The sequence below is a fragment of the Falco biarmicus genome, chromosome 5, assembly GCF_023638135.1.
Source record: "Falco biarmicus isolate bFalBia1 chromosome 5, bFalBia1.pri, whole genome shotgun sequence".
In the NCBI taxonomy this organism is placed as follows: Eukaryota; Metazoa; Chordata; class Aves; order Falconiformes; family Falconidae; genus Falco; species Falco biarmicus.
In genome coordinates, this window is record NC_079292.1 from 26,062,492 (window position 1) to 26,083,163 (window position 20,672).

Below are 20,672 nucleotides of genomic sequence, written 5' to 3' on the forward strand. Positions count from 1 at the left end.
CCTTTTCCTGAAAAATAAAAAAAAGTAGCAAACTCTACATCACTACCATATTTTGGCATGTCTGTGTCCTTTCACCAATGCCTGTGTCTGTTAATATAAAAATAGAAGTTGGATTTCTAATGAAGTAAAATTTTCTTCCTGAAAAATGGAAATGTTTCACTTTCAAATTAAATATTCTATCAAATCAAAAAATTAGGATTGAAAAATCCTTTTGAAATTAAAAAGCTGTTTATTGGGGGGGGGGGGGAGAAGATAAAGAATTGCTTGATATTTTCCAGCTGAAACGATGCCAAAGATTTTTAAATTGTTTTTTACATATCTTCACTGATAATGGTTCTGCCTATCTGAAAACTCAGTATGTGACTGAAAAATATAGCTCAGCTGGAACTGGAATACGAACATGTTGGTTCCAAGACAATATCATGGATTTACCTTACCTATTTACATTCTGAAGAGCATAATTTCCTAAAACTTTCTTAAAAGGAGAATTATATATCTGAAATATAGATAGATACAGGAGATGAGAACTGCATAGCACTGGCCAGCAGTTTGTATTCGGTTTCCTTAGTTTTCAGGTTACATGACTGTCATGAATGAGATAATAGCGAGTAAAATCTACTTTATATTTGAATAATCACATAATGTCAAAACTGTAAAATTACCCCCAGGGTATAGAAGATTATTATCACAGAATCACAGAACCGTTGGAGTTGGAAGGGACCTCTGGAGATCATCTAGGCCAACCCCCTGCTGAAGCACCTAGAGCAGGTTGCACAGAGCCACGTCCAGGCAGGTTTTGAATATCTCCAGGGAAGGAGACTCCACACCCTCTCTGGGCGGCTTGTCCCAGTGCTCTTCCACCCTCAAAGTAAAGAAATTCTCCCTCATATTCAGAAGAAGCTCCCTGTGTTGCAGTTTGTGCCCATTGCCCCTTGTCCTGTCACTGGACACCACTGAAAAGAGCCCAGCCCCATTTTCTTGGCACTTGCCCTTAAGATTTTTTTATGCATTGATAAGATCCTCTCCCAGTCTTCTCTTCCCCAAGCAGAACAGCCCCAGCTCTCTCAGACTCTGCTCATCAGGGAGATACTTCAGCCTCCTACTCGTCTCCTTAGCCCTCCGCTGGACCCTCTCATGATGGATAAGTTGAACAGAACAGGACCTGGCACTGACCCCTGGGGAACACCAATACCTACAAGCCTCCAACCAGACTGTGCCACTGATAACAACCCTCTGAGCTCTGCCACTCAGCCAGTTCTCAACCCGCCTCACTGTCCACTCACCTAGTCCGCACTTCCTGAGTTTATGTATGAGTGTGTTATAGGAGACTGTATCAAAAGCCTTTCTGAAGTCAAGGTAAACAACATCCACTGCTCTCCTGTCTTCCACCCAGTCAGTCATTCCATCAGAGAAGATTGGTCAAACATGATTCCCCCTTGGTGAATTCCTGATACCCTTCTTTTCCTCCTCATGCTTAAAGCTGACATCTAGGATGAGCTATCCCATCACCTTTCCAGCAATGGAGGTGAGGTTGATGGGCCTGTAGTTTTCTGGGTTCTCCTTCTTGCCCTTTTTGAACACTGGAGTGACAATGGCTTTCCTCCAGTCCTCAGGGACCTCTCCTATTTGCCGTGACCTTTCAAAGGTGATGGAGAGTGGCTTGGCAATACCACCTACTAGCTCCCTCACGACTTGAGGGTGCACCCCATCGGGGCCCATGGATTTATGTGTGTCAGGTTTGCCTAAATGATCTCTAACCTGATCTTCCTCGACGAAGGGAGAGTCTTCCTTTCTGTAGACTTTCTTGCTTCCAGGGTCTGGGATTCCTGAGGGCTGGCCTTAGCAGTAACAACTGAAGCAAAGAAGGTATACAGTAACCCTGCCTTCTCTGTATCTTTCATCACCAGGGCACCCACCTCATTCAGCAGCAGGCCCACATTTTTCCTGATTTGCCTTTTGCTACTGATGTACTTGAAGAAGCCCTTCTTGACATCTGTCACCAGATTTAATTCCAAATGGACCTTGGCCTTCCTTATCACATCCTTGCATACTCTGACAATGCTCCTGTATTCCTCCCAGGTGGCCTATCCCTTTTTCCACATTCTGTGAACTTTATTCTTCTGTTTGAGTTTTGCCAGAAGATCCTTGCTCACCCATGCAGATCTCCTGCCCCCTTTGCTTGATTTCTTACTTATAGGGATGCACTGATCTTGAGCATGGAGGAGGTGTTGCTTCAATATTAGTCACCTCTCTTGGACTTTTCTACTTTCTAGGGCCTTAACCCATGGGATTCCTCCAAGAAGGTCCTTGAAGAGGCCAAAGTTAGCTCTCCTGAAGTCCAGGATTGCAATCCTACTCATTGCCCTGCTTCCTCCATGCAGGATCCTGAACTCTACTATCCCACTAGTATTTCTTTGTTTGTACAAGGTCCAACAACACACCTCGCCTCCTTGGATCCTCCACCACCTGTGTCAAAAGGTGATCATCAGTGCCTTGTAGGAACCTCCTGGACTTTGTGTGCCTACCTGTGTTGTCTTTCCAGCAGATATCAAGTTTGTTGAAGGCCCCCGTGAGAACCGGAGCCTGTGATCATGAAGCTACTCCCAGCTGTCTGTAGAGGCCTCATCGACTTCCTCTTCCTGATCAGGTGGCCTGTAGTAAACAGTCACAACAGTGTCAGCCATGTTAACCTGCCCCTTAATCCTTACCCATAGGCTCTCGACTCAATTCTTCATCCACCCCTAGGCAGAGCTTGATACATTCCAGTTGTTCTCTCACATAAAGAGCAACCACCCTGCGTTGCTGGCCTGTCTTTCCAGAAAGTACATAGCCATCCATGACAGCATTCCAGTCATGTGAGCTATCGCACCATGTCTCTGTAACCGCAATGAGATCATGGCCCTGTGACCTCACAGAGATCTCTAATTCTTCCTGTTTATTCCCTATGCTGCGTGCATTGGTGTACAGCCATTTGGCGCGCAGGGGAACAGACTGACTGACAGTGACTCCTTATCTGATGGAGTACTCCTGTTAGAACACATCAAGTAAAGATCTCACTCTATCCTATAGAACAGAGTGGTAATTTAAGGTCTTCAGTCATACTCGCTAAGAAGGCTTGACTTACTTGAACAGTGGTGTTTGCTCAGTGTGAATTACAAAAAAATTATGTTCTTGTTTGTATATGACCCTAAGTAACATTGTCATCCAATGCATAACCATGGCCTTTGCTCATGTCTAGCATGCCTTCAGTGTTTAAATTATCCCAATAATTCCATTTTCTGAACTGGACCGTAGTGCCTTAGCAGTGGCATTACTCAAGACCAGCCAGAGCTTCATCGAGCAAGGGTAGATTCCCAGGGCAGTGCAGATCTGTATCAGAAGCCCTTCTTCAGGGAACCCCAATGGAGGCAGCAGGCTGGGGATCCTCGGTTAAGAGTAATTTTTTTTTTTTACATTAGTGTTCTATGTCTGTTGTGCTTTCTTAATAAACCCATTCTGTCAAACACACATTCTCCTAAGCACCAGAATGTGTGTATGCAGGTGGTATGTTGAGAGAGCAGGGGATGCCAGCTCGTGACTCTTATTATCATCCTCCGGGTATAGAGGAATGAAGGCAGGTTAATTAACATTGATAATATACAGCTGTGGGCTGGCTTCAGGGGCGGTGGGCTGGCTGATGTGGATAAGGTGCAGCTGTGGCTGGTTCCTGCTAAGTAGTTAAATAGCTCTAAGGGGTAATAGAGGGGAGCAGTCAATGAAGAGAGACCTGGAAGAAGCAGAGGGAAGAGAGAGTGCGTGCCCTGGAGGTAGGAGAAACAGGGAGTAGGATGCAGCAGAGGCAAGAAGCAGAGTGGACTGGCCTGTAGAGTATGAAGAAAGAGCATGGACAGTAGATGAACCTTAGAAACCTTGTGAGCGGGTTGATGGCTGTGCCAGGGCAAGGCTTGACAACTACTTATTGAAGTTAACCTGGTACGGGATGGTAAAAGCCTTCTTGCAGCCTACTAGTTTGTTTGTGCTGCAACATCTGGGTTCTTGAGTTGGCACCCATGTGACGGTCTTAGAGGTGCCTTTTGCACACTTTTAGAAGCTGATAGTGATTGACTGTTTGTTTCTATACCTCATATTGTTATCGAAACCTCAGAATGAAGAACTTATCGACACCAATGTGATGCAGATAAGCAGACACTTCTTTATGGACAGCCGGGTGCGTGAGTGAGTCCTCTCACGATCAACGCACACCGAGCTTCAAAATCACACACCATCTATAGAACTTATTTATACATATTCATTAAGTATTCATGCATAAACATGGTATTTCCCAAAAATCATTAACATACTCTCCTCCCATATCCGATTTTGCACAGTAAAGGTTAGAAAGGTCCAGAAATGGGTCTGGGGTACGATTTGGGTGGGTGGTATATGAGTCGGTGGTCGTGATCTCTCCCTGCCGGAATTACCTTTTACTAAAGTTCACTGTTTCTTGGCAGGTAACTATGAGTTGTTTCATTTGGTTGCTCCCAGTTCCCATTATTTCTGCATTCTGACATCTCAATACACTTTCTACATACAGAAGACTAGTCAAATACAAAAAAATCTGTAACTGACTATTATCTAAAAGTCTCAAATTTGTTACCTAAGTTCTAAGCGTTCCTATTCAATGATTCTAACCCATTCTTCTGGCCTTGGTATAGGGCTGTACAGAGGATTTCATAGCAGCTTTTGCTGTTCAACTATGAGTTTAATTAAAATATATTTCTTATTCCTTTATATTTCTATTTAAATTATTTTATAAAATCAAATAAAGTCAATTAATTCTAACTTATTAGCAGATCTGTAACAATACCTCTGTGAGTCACTGGAAAATGTGGCTGGGTTGCTCTTGGACCTTTTTTCTTTATCTTGGGGTCTTAAGGCCTTAGTCCTGTTCTTTATCTTCCTGCCATTGTCTCTTTATGGTTTTAGGCTGCACTGGTTTCCTCAGTCCTTTGCTGAAGTGTGAGCCTGCCCTGTCTTTTTTAGGCTGCTTTCCCTTTCTTGAGCTAAGTGTCCTGAGAAGCCACATGTAAATGTGCTGGGATTTTGATGACCTGCTAACCTATGTGCCATGAATCTCCTTTTCCTTCCTCCACCACTCCTTCTGGCAGTCCTACATACATAAATTCCCACTCATATTTCATTCATGCTAGTCTTAAGATTTCTATTATGTAGCTCTGCTTGACAGAGATGGGATCCTAATCTTCATGAGTTTCCCTGTTTTTCTTGCCACTTGAGTGGCAACTAGGATGCCATAGACTGCTGTATACTTGCTAGTTTGTTGATGTAGCAATGATGAGTGGCCTGAACCCAATATATCCCATGTTCTTTCATTAATGGGGGTTATTTTTGTTGAAGAACAAGAAGTGATGGAGGCGATATAGGAGGCAGAACAGAATGTCAGGTGTAAATCCTCTGCTGACATACAGTCACTAACACTACTGGGGCTGGAGAGTCTGGATCTGTCTTGGATCCCTCTGTTGAGCTTGATCTCGGCAGAGATTCACTTTGTTAAAGGGAAGATCAGGCCATGGGTATCTTAGCAGCAGCCAGTGGGCTTCCTGCTGCATGAGGTATGGGTAGTTTCGCTCCTCATCTGTAGAAGATGGACCACTAAAGCTTTTTTTTTTATTATTTGGAAGTACAAAAGGAATGTTAACACTAATAAGTTATGTCAGTTTTCTTTTAATCTAAATTAAGAGTTGTGCTTAGAGTCTAATTGTTTTCACAATAAAACAGCGTTCTATATAGACTGACATGTTCGCTGTAGTAATTTGTACTGTTAAGGAAACTAGAAACTAAGTAATACAGAGAGAATGATTCTTCAGACACACACTGAAACTTCTACAAGAACTGTATGCTTGCATCTCATGACACGTTCCTCTTGTCCCTCTGAAAGAAAATTTCAAATATCACTGTTCTCAGTTGTAACTGATAGAAGCTGGATTAAGATAAGTGCATTTGTGTAAACAAGAATATTTTTTTCCTCAAAAATAGCAATTGAAAAACACACCACTGAATTCTAAATACATCAATATTGATAAATATTGACTGTAGACAGGGATATACTAGTTTAAATTCATACCTGACATTAAACTCCCATTAAAAGAATGTTTTTTATTTCTCGCTCATGAAGGAGACGCCAAAAAGAAATTCCTGCTGCCTCATTGTTTACTGATCTTTTAAGTGAATCTTTAGGTGAATTTTCATTCTAATGTGTATTTATATTATTAAAATCGTTTTGTTTTTTTTTAAAAAAATCTGAATTTATAGCAAACTACTTGTAAAAGTGGATTTTTTTGTGAACACAACCTGATAATGAAATGTTTAAGACTTTCAGCTAAATTAGAGCTCTCTACAGGAAGCTCATCTTCCTGGAAAAATAATTCTCATCTTTCATATGACATTACTGAAAGCAAATTAAATACACTATGCTCTATAGCTTCAGTGAAGAGTATGTTTTGAAAAACATTAATTTTTCTGAAACACTGAATAATTACAACGCACCACAGCATTTTGTTCAGCATGGTAAAACTGATCATCTGTCTGTAACTCCAATGTAATACAATGTTTGAGGATATAGCAGCGATGAAAGCACTATAAATTTATCATTTATATCATACTTATTTTCATAAATAGTAACTCTAATCTTCATTTAACTTGCCAAGAGCTTCAATCCTAGTCGTACAAATACATCCAGATCATCACTTGTTGTCCTAGCATAGTTCAAACTGAAGGGTGATCTACAGAATCCTGTGCCAATGTATATAGAAATCTGACGGTAGGCTAATTTAGAGTGGTGTTTGGTGTTGGGTTGATAACTGCAGCTGTACCAGTCAGGGGTCTGGTGTACAGCTGCCTGTAAATGCCAAATACACCCCAAATACACAGTTGGTTTGCTCTGGCTGTACTTTTACAAACGACATTTCCTTGTAGCAGCCATAAGGCATAGGCAGGTCCATTATATAATTTCTATTTGATGAACAACGTACCCATTTTTAAGAATTGTGAGTGTTGTCCATATAATAATTATTGTAATAATGGAAAATACGCAGCCTGGGTGCAAATGATGAATTGGAGAGTTAAGGTGTCTAAAAAAAAATAATGAGTTTTCCTGTGATTCATGCCCAGCTGTACAGGGAAATACATTAACACATTGACTTTCATCAACCTGTTTTTAAACATCAGAAACATTTAGAAATAAAAGAAAAATAACTGGAGAACACAGGACATAAAGTCATTTAGTGTTGAATGTCAGGCTGCAAGTTGATACTGTTTCTGCTTATTCTGAGTGCACGTTTAACTTCCATAGCACTTTCTGGGATTTCAAAGTAATGTTTCTGAATTTTAATTCTTCTATGAAATGGAAAGACACTAACATTCACATTCTACTGATTGAAGCTGCTAGCTTAGGGAGTCCAGTTTTCCTCTGTGAGCATTGGATTAGTGAAAATAGCAACTCAAACTGACAAGTTTATTTTGCATAAGAATAAGCAATACAAACTATGAAGAAGCAGAGAATATACCCCAGCAACCTGTGTGTATAATGATGGTGTAAGGATGGCCAGAGCCTCTATTCTAATACTGTAGTGTCTAAATCTTTTTTCAATTCCAGTAGGAGAGCATTTCTGAGACTCTAAAAAATGGAAAAATAGTCGGGTTTATGTGTGTAGTCTGATTTTTTAGGAGTAATTACAAACTCATAGTGACACAGCCAACAACAGTTTTACCACTTCTCAGGCACCTTGGATATACCAAATAGGAGACTTTGCAGTCTAACAGTGTATGCAGGGTGACCAAGATTAACTTTATAATTGTGTACATTGTGTTACAGATGGGAATAAAAATCAGGCTCAGTTTAGTATTCCTGTATTTGAAGCAACAATGTTGGGGCTCATATTCAGAGAAATAAAATCCTTTGATTTTCAGATTCCTTTCAATTTCAACTTTACTCATGCAGCCAGCTCATATCTTAAAGATGAACCTGAAGAGGACAGAAAATGTGGAAAATAACAGAAAATGAGTTGAAACTGAGATATATATTGTGTCTTTCAGTTGGCAGTCAGAAACTCTAATACTAAGACCTATTCTGCCAGCATATTTTGTGATTTGGTTTATGCCTTTTCATTAATAGGAATGCCATATATACAATCACATTCAGTTACACAGTACAGCTTTGTCGCCCAGGCGATGGACTGAAGGATGTATTTATTGAAAGCAGCCACCCAAGCAGAGTCAGAGCTCTTCAAATATATTTTCATATATATATATATACATATACCCTTGCAGTATCCTCATGAAGCAGAGAAATATTTCTGCCTTTGATCACTATTAAGGAAGCAGACATAAAAAAGGAAATTATACAAGAATGTCTGGGATAGATCTGGGCACAGATGCTATAGCCTTTCTAAATCCAGGCCATGCCCAGCCCCCAAAGACATCATCAACATTTCAGTTATTTTGCTCTGTTAACCTTCTCTCAATTGCTTTTTCATGCCATATGATCAGCTTCTCACTCAAGGCTGCAGGATAAAGGAACAAAACCCTCTCCAGCCAGCTCTATATGAAGCCATGGGATCTAAATAACTGATAGATGCATGGTTCCATGGAGTAAATGAAAATAAAGTTCAAGATCTTAATGCAAAGCCAAGGACTCACCAGTTACAGAGAAGGAAGCTAGAAGTAGCTCTTCTGGGTCTAAGGTAAAATACTCTGAAGCACCAGCATAGGCTATCTGCAACTTTGCTCTATTGTTTCTGTGGATAAATAAATTGTTTAAGTTTTCAAATCTGACAGCTTTGCTGGTATGAAATTCACTTCAGAGAAAAAGTAGTCATTTATTTGGTATTCTGCAGCATGTCTTTCTCCTGAAAACTCTTCTGAATATGAAAATGCATTATAAATAGTCCAAGGTTGTGGCTTTGAATCACTCCTGTTACTGGCATTTGAGAGAAGCTGTCATTTCTATAAAATTTCTACACTCTTTGTCACTCTTGGTGTACACAAATACAGAGCAAATTTTGGTCCAAAGGTATTGTACAGTAGTATCTAATAATTAGATTTTTTTTTAAAGAGCACTTGTATGAGTGTTTTACATTAAAGTCAGTAGTAAAGCTAATGGAATTCCTGCAACTAGTGAAAGTAGAAAGAGAACCAGTGTCTGGGACTGTGGCAGGGAGTGTTCGCAGCTACAGTCCTTAAACAACATCTCCAAAGAAACAGTCCTCAAACCACTGACCATGAACAGGGGTTGTATATGCCCTACAGAGATCCACTCCTGAAATGCTTTTAGTTTAATACATTTGACATAACCATGATACCATCGAATCTTCACTGTTAACCATTAAAAGCAACAATTTTAGTGCTGAGATTTGTGTATTGCTATAGCATAACAAAATCAGTGGTAGGAAACACTTTGAAAATTAAGGGTGTTTTGTTTGTTGGGTCAAGACCATAGTTGGTACTATTTTTTGATCACTCTTAGGTATCTTTTCTTTATCAGAACTCTGAAAAGAGTCAATAAGACAATGATTCACTTTATCAGCTCAGATCTTTCTCACAGTTTAGTTTTAAATAGGATGACAGTTGATGAGTTTGATTACTAATTACCTAATGAGGGCAGAGTCTACCCAAAGGAATTACATCAAAGTATCTGTGCCAAAAAGTAGAACAAAGAACAATTGTTTTTGTGTAAGTTTCTCCTAAATACTGTGATCCATGATACAGGATGCAATTATATCTAACTTTTAAAATTCAGTATAACCCAAGATTTTAAAAGAAGCTATGAGCTTTAGGCACACAGAGGTTTCAATATGGAAATAATTTCTGATCATTTGATATTGCAGACTTTTCATTGTTTCTAAATATTTTCCTCTTCATGAAAAAAAAGACAAATAGTTTGAGTAGGTACCCACTCACTTACAGGAGATCAAAGAGATAAGGAATAATTATTCATTATTCCTCAGTTAGACCAAATCTGTTAATTCATGGAACTGCACACTATTTATGGACATCACAGGGCAGGTCTAATATCCCTAGAATTGTCTATTTCTGCTTTTTTTGAAATATAGAGCTACAGCATATATGAATAAAACATTAGCATAATCTATAAAGCAAAATTTAACCATTTTGCACAGAAGCACAAAACAGTTGATGCTGGAAAGTACCTCTGGAGATCACCTAGTTCCAGCTCCCTGTTGAGCACAGGGTCAGTGAGAGCAGGCTCCCCGGGGCTGTGTCCTGTCGGGTTTTGGACACCTCCAAGGACAGAGACTCCACAATCTCTCTGGTCAATCTATAATTCTGCAATACTTGTAAATATATGGAAACATTTATGATTAAGATATGCCTTATTTTAAACTGGCAGTTGAACATTAGTAGTGAGCTGCATTTTGCACTTCTTGATTGAGCAGCTATAAAACATTTCACAAGACTAAACAGGGAGCAATACCAACACAGTCCTTGCTGTTAGGTAAGCATTTTTTTTTTCTGACAGCTGTTCCACATAGGATGTTTATAAATCTAAATAGTCAGCAATTAGAGCGCTTAGTTGTTTACCATAAGCAATAAAACCTTATCAGCAGAAGACTACCAATTCAAACCATGTGTGTGGTCAGTCAAAACAAGTTTCAGTAGACTAGCTCCTCATATTGGGACACAGGTTTACTCAGGCTCTTGAGAAATTGTGTATGGTGGTGTAAGCTCAAGTCTGGCCCTAGGTTTGAATCTGAGCTCATCTTTTTTCCACATAATTAATATTTTCTACACAAAAATTTTCTTCCCCAAAATTTCACAGATCTTCCAGGATCAACAAAGCATGCTGAATGCTCCCCAGGGGCTCCAGGTAATTATTTGAGCACTTTCATCCCTGGGCTGATAGAAACTACTTCTTAATAGTCCCTGGGTCCCCACTGTTAAAAGCAAAGTTCAAGTTTCACTAGTACTTAGCTACCATTTCACAAGCTGTCAAATGACTAGTCAGAATGTCAGGAAAAGTAAATCAGTTCTGTTGAGTCGTCAGGTTTTATTACCAGTTAACAGATAACTGGCCTACCAATGCCTAAACAAAAATAATAAATGTTAACACTTTACTAGTTGCTAAAAAGAGCCTGGCAATCTTGAACAGCATTAAGCCATGTGTTAAATATGCCATTATAATCCAATACAGCAAAGTAACAGCCTCTCCTTGCCATGAGGGTTTTGGTGAAAGGTGGGCTTTTCCTTACTGCTGCAATGTAAGCACTGAACTCTCCCTCCAGGAGCAAGCTCTTAGTTTAAGCACTGATGGCAGCAACTATTACAAATACAGGAGACTTTGAGATATTTATTTGGTACATATAAAGAACACTGTGCCTATATTGTGTCAGAGGAAAGGTACGCTTAGATTTTGATAATGTCTCCAATTGTGGCCAGTTACATGCATTTGGAAGAATATCTGAACAATAGGCTTTTTTCTCTCAATACAGTAGGACTGTAGCATGTTTTTTGTGTTTTTTTTAAGGGAAAGGATAGTATTTAGCTAGCTAAATGTGGATATCTCCATGGCAGTTACAAATGTATGAGATTCCCTCTCTGGAATAATCATTTTGTAATCAGTGGAAAATTATAAACTTCTGATTCCAGGTTCTAAATGTCACCATAAAGTAGATGCCAAAAAGACTGAACAGATAATGTGTGTAAGCACACTCAGTGGAGCAGGGAGGAAGTCTTGATATATAAAGCTGATATGCTGACTGTGGGAGCTGATATTGCTAAAAATAAGTCATTGCTCACCATAAATGCAGGATGTAGCCATCCCAATAAAATTAAGAAAGGAAAAAAAAAAAAAAGATGCTAGAAGGAATTATGGATTCAATTATCAGGGCAATTGCTAGTTCTTCCTCTGTCAGCAGAGTTGTCATGGAGCAATGTAAGTTTTCTCATCTTCCTATTTGTTTTTGTTTACTAAACTGGTGATGTGAAGCATACAAAGTTTTGGAAATGTGAATTACATGTCCTGACTACCTAAAAACAGCTACAGAATGTGATTGGGTTTTAGGCAAAAAAGTTTTTTATCACAGTGTCCTTGACTTCTCAATACTTTTTTCCTCTTTTTGTTGATTAGACTCACATTTTTCCTAAAGGTTTTCTTTGTAAAATACTGTTTTTTCAGCAAAAGGTATTTAGCAGTTACTCTAAGAAAAGAAATCAGCTTCCTGCCTAAAAGCTTTTTTCTTAGACCCCAGGGCTATCAGTCAGATCAATTAAGTCATGTTTAAATTGCTTTGATTTTAAATATTCATGAATCCACAAGGCAGCCAATAAAAAGAAAATACCCCTGTACTGACAACTTAAATGGATCTCTGTGTGAGTCAAGGCTGCTGAGATTCAATTTCCTTTCGGTTTGCTGCTTTGCTCACGTGTGCTTGGCCTTACTGACCAAGACAGCGACTGCAATGCTATTGCACGCAGTGAAAATCTCACCAGTAGAAATCAGACTTAATTTCCAGATCCCAGCATTGCAGCGGTACTCAGCAACGCTCTTCCTGCTGGTCTTTTAAATTAAAGCATGTAATTGACAATGGCCTTACTGCTCCCCTGGTAAATTTTCTTCTGAAGGCAATGCAAGCAGAATGTGATAAATCTGCGACAGTAGCTGGATGCATTTTGTCAACAAGGCTCTTTTTTTTTACAAAAGGGTGTTAACCACTTTCTCACATACCTAAAACTTTCCACCTTTGTTCTTGTTCATTGCCAATACATAGAAGTGATGGCTTGGCTTGGCTTACTCAAGTGGTTTGTACTGTTGTACTCAACATCCTATGCCACGATAGCATTATGAGGGCCCACAAATAACAAAAATAACTTCAGTTCCTTCCTTTCTAGAAGCCTTCTAAAGACAGAGTGCATGCTGGTGTATTTGTATGGCAGAAAATAGGGGGAGATGCTTTTATTCATAATTACTGTTGCTTTATTCCAGAGGAACTGAGCTTAAAATCAGATCTGCTCTAACAAGCAAAAGCAAGATCATGCTTTTGAATGATGGCTGGTAAATGAAAGGGGGTAAATTTTAGGAAAAGGCAAATCTATTTTGGCAGTAAGCAGCTGGCTTTACAGCCTTCTGAGCATCACTTTTTAGACATTCTGCACAGTCTGTAGTTCTGTAAACAGCTGCAAACAAAATGATAAATTCTTACTGACCAGAGTTATGAGCAAATCTGATATTTCAAATCCTAATTCACTGAATCCTATTGAAAAATTTGTACAATAAAGTTATTGTCTTTATTTCTCATATTCTTTCATTGTCAAATAATTTCATCTGCTTTATTCCACAAGCAATTCTCATTATATTTTATTTAGCAACATGTTTTCCTATGAGTTTATCTGCACATTTCACGTCATTATTTTTCCCATTTGTTATATGCAACAGCACAGGATTTTGAAATAAAAATATGACCCAGGTGAAGACTTGGTTTTATCTGTGTAAGTGGTAGCAAGCTAAGTGTTTGTGGTTTTTGCTGTGTGGATGATGTGTTTTTCAGATGTTTCGTAATACATAGCTTTTAGCGGACTATTAAGAATTCAGTATCTTGTCCCATTAAGCAATTTTTTTTCCCCTAGAGCCGGAGGCTTAGATTTTGACATTTCCACATTAGTGAGAAGTTAATCTCTTTGGAATCATCCTTATGACTAACTACTTCAAAATATGAATGCAGTTCTCAGAACCTAAGATAAATCCCAGATATGAATCTACAGTTTCCTTTCTTTAAGCATTTTACTGTAACCAAAAAATTTCTTGCCTTGTCAGGATACACCTCATATTATGTATAGAGGTATTGACTCTGCAAATACTGAGCATAAAACTTCCTTATAGCAATACCTTGCTGCATACAGTCTCCTGGCTCAGTCCTGGGACACTTGGAAGACAGAACTGATTAGATCAGTATTCAGGACTTTTCAGCCTGGTTATCACAGCTCTGTTCCTATCTTCCACAACAAATTATGTTCAGCTGTTTTGTCACTTTTTCATAAGAAAGATAAGGAAGAAAAATTTCAACCTGAATATTTCCAGGCTTATGTTTTAAATGTGGAGGTACATTTTTTGTTTAAAATCACGTCACTCAGCTGCCTTCATCTGGTTGTATTTTCTGAAGTGACAAAGTAGAGAAAATGTATTTGAATTACCAAATCACATTCACAAATTCAGTCCCTTTTTGAGTCTCAGCTTCTGAACAGCAATGTGCTACTGTAGGGAACAGTTATCTTCCAAGACCATGGCTGGCCAGGAAACGTCTGATACAGAATATGTTTTGGTTTCTTGCCATGTTGGTGGGTGTGCATGTTTTTGATATTGCAAAAGTTTTTCAATATCATGCAATCCAGACGGTGGAGAGTGCATGTATAGTTTTAATCCAAAAGGAATTAATCTCCTGTCTTGTTTCAACAGGTAAGATGTAGCTGAAGGGGCAGTAGAATCTGTGTGAAGTGAAAGTGCTTTGCTAATGTGTCGTGCCATGTAAACAACATTCACTGAATGTCACATCAAATCTTCTCATCAAAGCAGTCTATCTGATGCCTTTGTCAACATCTGAGCTTGAGCTGATGCTGTTTTGCCTTCTTAGGAATGCAGGTGCTGGAATGGAATGGCATCCCCTTGACTGGGAAAACTTATGAAGAAGTCCAGAGCATTATTATTCAACAGAGTGGGGAAGCAGAAATATGTGTAAGACTGTGAGTTTTTCCCCATCTTTCTGTTTCCATTTTTTTTTGGCTTTTCATGGCTTTTTTTTTTTTTTTTAAATTTACAGTTGTTAAGGTGGAACCTTTGTTAGCACGAAACACCGATGTAATAATTAGTGAGAGTTCACTGTGTGGGAGGTCTGTTTGTTCTTTGTTTTCTTTTAAAGTCATAAGGAAAGATATGAATCAGCTGTTAGTAATTATACTTCTATAAGAAATGATACCTATTGTCAGGCCACAATCTTCTCTCATTGACACGCATACAATTCACTGAATATACTAGGGTTAGAAAAAGATGGTAATTTAGCACTAATTTTTACTGAAATCTGCATCCTTTAGATGAAAGTCATTTAAGCATCATAAGAAATATATAGACTTGCATTCAATCCATTAAAGATTTCACCTTAAAGGAACCTTTTCTTCTCAGCTCTTTAACAGCATTGCAAATCTATATCAGCTACGAAGGGGCCATGCTTGGGAGCTGCTTTCTGTCATGAACCACTATTCATTTATCTACTTAATACAATAATGAGGGTATGAGGGAAGAGTTTCTTTTGTCTCAGGCTTCTCATTGCTTTCTTTAGGGACCTGAACATGCTCTCGGACTCTGAGAATCCCCAGCACCTGGAGCTGCACGAGCCTGTCAAGGCAGGTGAGCGACAAGTTGTTGCTTCGATATTGTAAGACAGGATAGCAGCTGTAAATTGGATGGGATATAAGATGGGATATTAGCATTATAAGCTCAGGTGTTACATCCCAAATCTTGCCATGCGCAGAAAGTGGACCATAAGCCAAGACAAGGGGATCGAGTAGCAGCCTCAGTAAGTTTGCCGATGGCACCAAGTTGGGCAGCCGGGGGGCAGGGGGCTCTGCGGGGGCTCTGGGCAGGCGGGCCGAGGGGCCGAGGCCAGTGGTGTGAGGGGCAGCGGGGCTCAGTGCCGGGCCCTGCCCGTGGGGCACAGCAGTCCCCGGCAGCCTGGAGAGGGGGGGCTCAGGGGCACCTGGTGGCTCCCTACAGCTGCCTGAAAGGTTGTGGTGAGGTGGGGGTTGGTCTCTTTTCCCAAGTAACAAGCAATAGGACAAGAGGAAACAGCTTCAAGGTGCACCAGGGGAGGCTTATTTCTTCACTGGAAGAGTTGTCAAGCATTGGGGCAGGCTGCCCAGGGATGTGGTTGGGTTACCGTTCCTGGAGGTGTTTAAAAGACATGTAGATACGACGCTTAGGGATTTAGTGGTTTAGTCGGTGGGCTTGGCAGTGCTATGTTAATGGCTGGTCTTGATGATTTTAAAGGTCTTTTCCAGCTTAAGGGATTCCATGGTTCTATGCTTGTTAGCCCAGTTCAATCCATAGTTACAGAGTCTACACTAATTAATACAAAGGAAATATCAGTAACAACACTGCAGCTAACATTTGGGAGCCAGGGAAAACCTCACACTAGCTACCCCTTCAACTCTACACGCCACAGAAAACTGTGCCACAAATGTCCCGCTTTGGCAGATGCCCTGGGCCCTGCAGGCTGTACTTTCACTCTGAGGCATTGTGGCAAATTGACTGTGTCCTGAGGAATTTGCTGGGAGTGATGGTTTTGGTGAGAGTGTTTTACTCCTCCTTGCTGGGAGGTGGATGATGTTGATGATTCCTTCCTCTTCAGGATCTGCTTGGGGCTTTTTCTGTGTTTTCTAGCACAGATGGCTCTTTCCTCAGTGGTCAGTAGCTCTGCATTGCATATGACTTAACTGGATATTGTACGCTTTACATGTGATGCATTCTTGTTCTTTGTTCATTCTGTCGCTCCTAAAATTTATTTTGCCGAGCTCCTGAGTTTGCATCAGTGTCAGTAACTGACCAGCAAGTAGCTGGTATCCTTGGGACCTCAGCTATTGTCCTGTGCCCAAACCTTGCAGCACTGCTGTCACCCCAAGTTTGTGCTCCTATAAGCTGCAAATTAATCTGAAGTCAAAAATACTTCAGTCTGCATGGCGCAATTACTGTTGTGCCTTTATATATTTCTAAATTGCTAAGAATAGGCCTCATACCATATAATTATACAAGGTGAAATGTAACTCAGACAAATTAAGGTCATAGCCATCCAGTCATTAGACAATTGCTGTTGCAGCCAGACAAGCTAAAACAAAGCTCCTAGCAAACTGGAGCAAGTCCAAATAACACACAAGTCCTAAGGCCTATGTTAGCTTAACACAGGACTTCAGCCTGTTATTAGTGATGAAAAGACAGTATTTACTAAGATACAGGGGTGCAATAGGAAGTACTTTGTGTGAAGTTTTGTTACATGACTTCTAACATGGCAGTGTTTTAGGGGGGATTCTCTTCTGTTCGGTCAATACCATGACCGCAGGCTCCAGTTGTGGTATTAGTTGTAACTAACCTAAGTCTGAACCACAATCCACAATCTTACCAGTAATACCGCCCTTCAGCAAGTTCAGTGCAGATTACGAATGTTTCACTTAGCATCTCATGGGTCCATTCTGAGTTCTGTGGTTTTGTGGCTGCTCTTTTATCAATAAGAACACAAGTTACCTGGATTAAATCCTCCATTTTCTGACCATGTAACTGTTCCCATCTATTAATATACTTACTACTAAGCTACCTTTTGTTGAAAATGGATGGTATTGGTATTAATGGAAAGCAAACACTGAGTCTGACAGAGCTTTGAGTCAGAGCTACACACAGGTTTTTTTTCTTAGTGAGCAGATCAAAAACACCAAAGGCATTCATAGACACAGAAATTGGGTTTTGAAAGGATAGAAGCTAGAATAAACAGTGTTTTTTATTAACGGAGAAAACTCAAAATGGGAAAGAACAGGAATAAAAGTAAATTGCCACATTATCGCAGGCATGCTTCCTCCTAGTTTAGGAATCTTCTAGTGGTTTCAGAGCTGGAATTCAGCAGAGTCCCTTCTGGCTACCAAGCCAAGTCTTTCTTGCCATCACCTCAGGTTTTGCAGACTGTGCTTTGGAAAGAAACAATCTCCATTCCCTCTAGAAATTAAAAACAGATACAGCCTAGCAGGCAGGGTAAGGCTACCGTATTGCTTTAAACCTCTCATACTTCTGAGAACCTGGGAAGCAAGACGAGCCTAGTATCCTTTTAACTCTACACACTTAAAGCACAGATGGAACTTACTTGACCTCATTTCTCTATTAAATGGAGATTGCCATCTACAAAAGTTAATTTTTCCTTAGTCATTCCTGGGCAGTAGAGAGGGCAATCAGACTCCTACTGCAGATGCCTTACATAGGTGTGTGTAATAAGGAAAGATGAGTCAGGGCTTTTACTCTTCATTTGTTTCCATTTTATTCTGCCTTGGTTAATTTGTGGCATTGAAGTTCTGATCTTCTTTTCTCTTTATTTTTGTATAAGTTATTTCAGGAGCAGAATTCAGTTTTATGGAATGGCTAATTGATTTTTTTTAAAAAAAAAAAAAAGTTGAGATTAAAGATTGTTACAAGAAAGTTCAGATACTTGGTGAAACTGGACTTCGAAACAGTGGAAGTTAGCACAGACAGTCTTGAAAACTGTAATTTGCTCCAGTATGATTCAGAATGATCAGCAAGGCTTATTTTTCTTCTGCTAGAGAATAATCTTGTCAAAAAGCTTGTGAGGTGAGTAACACTAGTTGACAGTGTTGAGTAGAAAGATTGGAATTGGGATGTTGATGTTGTGGGGGAGACATCTATCTTTTGTAGTTTGGCTTTTGCATCTTCGAAGTCTACAAGCAGATGACATGAAAATTTATAAAGATCATTATCCTGTACCTGTACTGTGGCAAGATGGATTTGAATGTGCTAGTGATTATCAATACTATGCTTTCTTACTTTAATCCAGTAGATAAAGCGAAGTCACCAGGGGTTGATCCCAAGCAGCTGGCTGCAGAGCTCCAAAAGGTTTCTCTACAGCAGTCGCCTCTGGTTGCTTCTTCAGGAGTGGAAAAAGGATCTCATGTTCACTCTGGGACCACTTCTGCCACTTCCAGTGCTGTTCCTAGCCCTGGTCAGCCTGGTTCTCCTTCAGTGAGCAAAAAGCGGCACAGCAGCAAGGTAAGAAACTTCTCAGTTATGTGGCAATAACATTTTGATGACAAGAAGAAACTGTGTATTTATCTTCTTTAGTGTAGCAAGAAATCACAGCACATATTGATGAATTAATTTCCGCGACAGTGATGAGTATTACTGTTAAGATACAGAGTTTGGACACAAGGAAAGGGCACTACATGATTTGTCCAAGGTCATAGAAGATTAGGCCCTCTCTGCAAACAGGTTTCTCAAACTTAATATTATTGTTTTTAAAGAAAATAATTGCCCTTTTCATTCTTTTTGCTGTTGCTTTTGAAGTGCATCCTACATGATGGTGAGGTACTAGTTCCACAGGAGAAGCTGATATTCCAAAGATTGTAATTTCCCTCTCTGCACTAAGCTACTGTTTCAAGTGTTAGAAGCTATGCATAATCATAGCAATATTAAGCGTTTCTCTGAAAACCAGGGAAAGAATGCAAAATAAATTTACCATCAAAATGTGTTTTGTCACTAGCTAGTTCCAGTGAACTTGTTAAGCATGAGTTGTCATTTTCTTTGACACGTCCTGTCCATTTCTCAGCTGAACTTCTTTCTCTCTGTGCACCCACCTGCACACCTGGAAAGGGCAAAGTGGGAATTTAGTAGCATTTTTTCACAGTTGAAACTGAAAACTAGATCATAATGTCATCTGTCACATTTTTGCATTTTGTGTCAAAAAAGTTAACACCTGAAGTGAAAATCAATTCTGCGAAGACTGCATTTGCTTAAGTAATTTGCAAGATAGCTAAAGCTGATGGCTATCCTGAATACCCAGCTTCTCACTGTCTTACTATTGGAAGCAAAGCTTCACATTGCAAACAGGGTTCTTTCTAGGTATTTATTTATCTGTATCTTTATTCCTTCTTGGGACTGTCAGGTTCCTACTGCATTATTGCTATGTTTATATTTTTGTGCTGTTGAAGCCGTGACTGTGACTTGAACTGCAAATGCATTAGGCACTGTACAAATCAAAATCAGCAAACGGTGCCTGCTCATTTCAGATAGCTCTGCAATATGCTTACATAGCTTTCATGTGAGAGGAAACACAAAAATCTTTCATCCAGCAATTTAGCAAAAACTATAAATGTATTTATTGATCTGTTTGTTTTATATAGTAATTCTGTCTTGCCACAATTCCCATGGACTTTTTATGAACTAATTAAGGTCTGTGGTGCACAAGTTAAATCTGTATGTTGAGCTTCACTGCATGTAACATCAGGGACCTGGCAGAAATGCTTAATCATCAGATGAATAGTTGGTTTCCTTACACCTTACTCTGAGTATTGTATACATCTACATATGAACTAGTTTGCCATGTGCTTTATGTTTGCCAGTGAGAATAAACCACTTCTGAAGTACAGTTCATGAGACTGGATGAAACCTGCCACTAAAGTGTATGCACTACATGGAAGGGAGAGGGCAGGGCTCTTAGCACAGATGTCACCATCTACACTGAAACCCCGTTCATCTGGTTGAATGCATCACACCCCTAAATTCACTGCACAGTGTATAGAAACCCATAAATCTTTGATGTGCAGTGTATCCTGGAGGGGTGCCCCTCCCTGGCCACATGAGAAGACTGGGTTCCTAGCTTTGGCACTGTAGCAGGTCACCTAAAATTATATATGTAAATTTAATTTCCTGCTTCACAGAGGATTTAGTAATCTTTTGTGAAAATTCAGCTGGAGGCTTATAAAGATGAAACAAAAAAAAAAAATTAAAATTAATACCTTTATGTAGGGGATGCAAAAGTCAAAACCAATCAGGTAAATATTTAAAACATTCTTTGCTTCTTTCAGAAAATCAAATTGAGAGGCATTTCTTTCATAACAGCCGTAGCTCT

The 20,672-nt window shown here is 39.6% G+C and overlaps 1 protein-coding gene across 4 annotated transcripts in view; it reads left to right on the forward strand.

Annotated features, from left to right (window-relative positions):
• PCLO (piccolo presynaptic cytomatrix protein) overlaps positions 1-20,672 on the forward strand; it is a 402,702-nt gene that overhangs the window by 295,644 nt on the left and 86,386 nt on the right. For 3 of the 4 annotated variants that reach the window (XM_056341741.1, XM_056341742.1, XM_056341744.1), the window contains exons 11-13: positions 14,637-14,745; positions 15,339-15,406; positions 18,603-18,814. In XM_056341741.1, coding sequence (XP_056197716.1) covers positions 14,637-14,745; positions 15,339-15,406; positions 18,603-18,814 — 389 coding nt within the window. Of the gene's footprint in view, positions 1-14,636; positions 14,746-15,338; positions 15,407-18,602; positions 18,815-20,672 lie in introns of those variants that run through there. The other variant, XM_056341743.1, reaches the window with a different exon arrangement.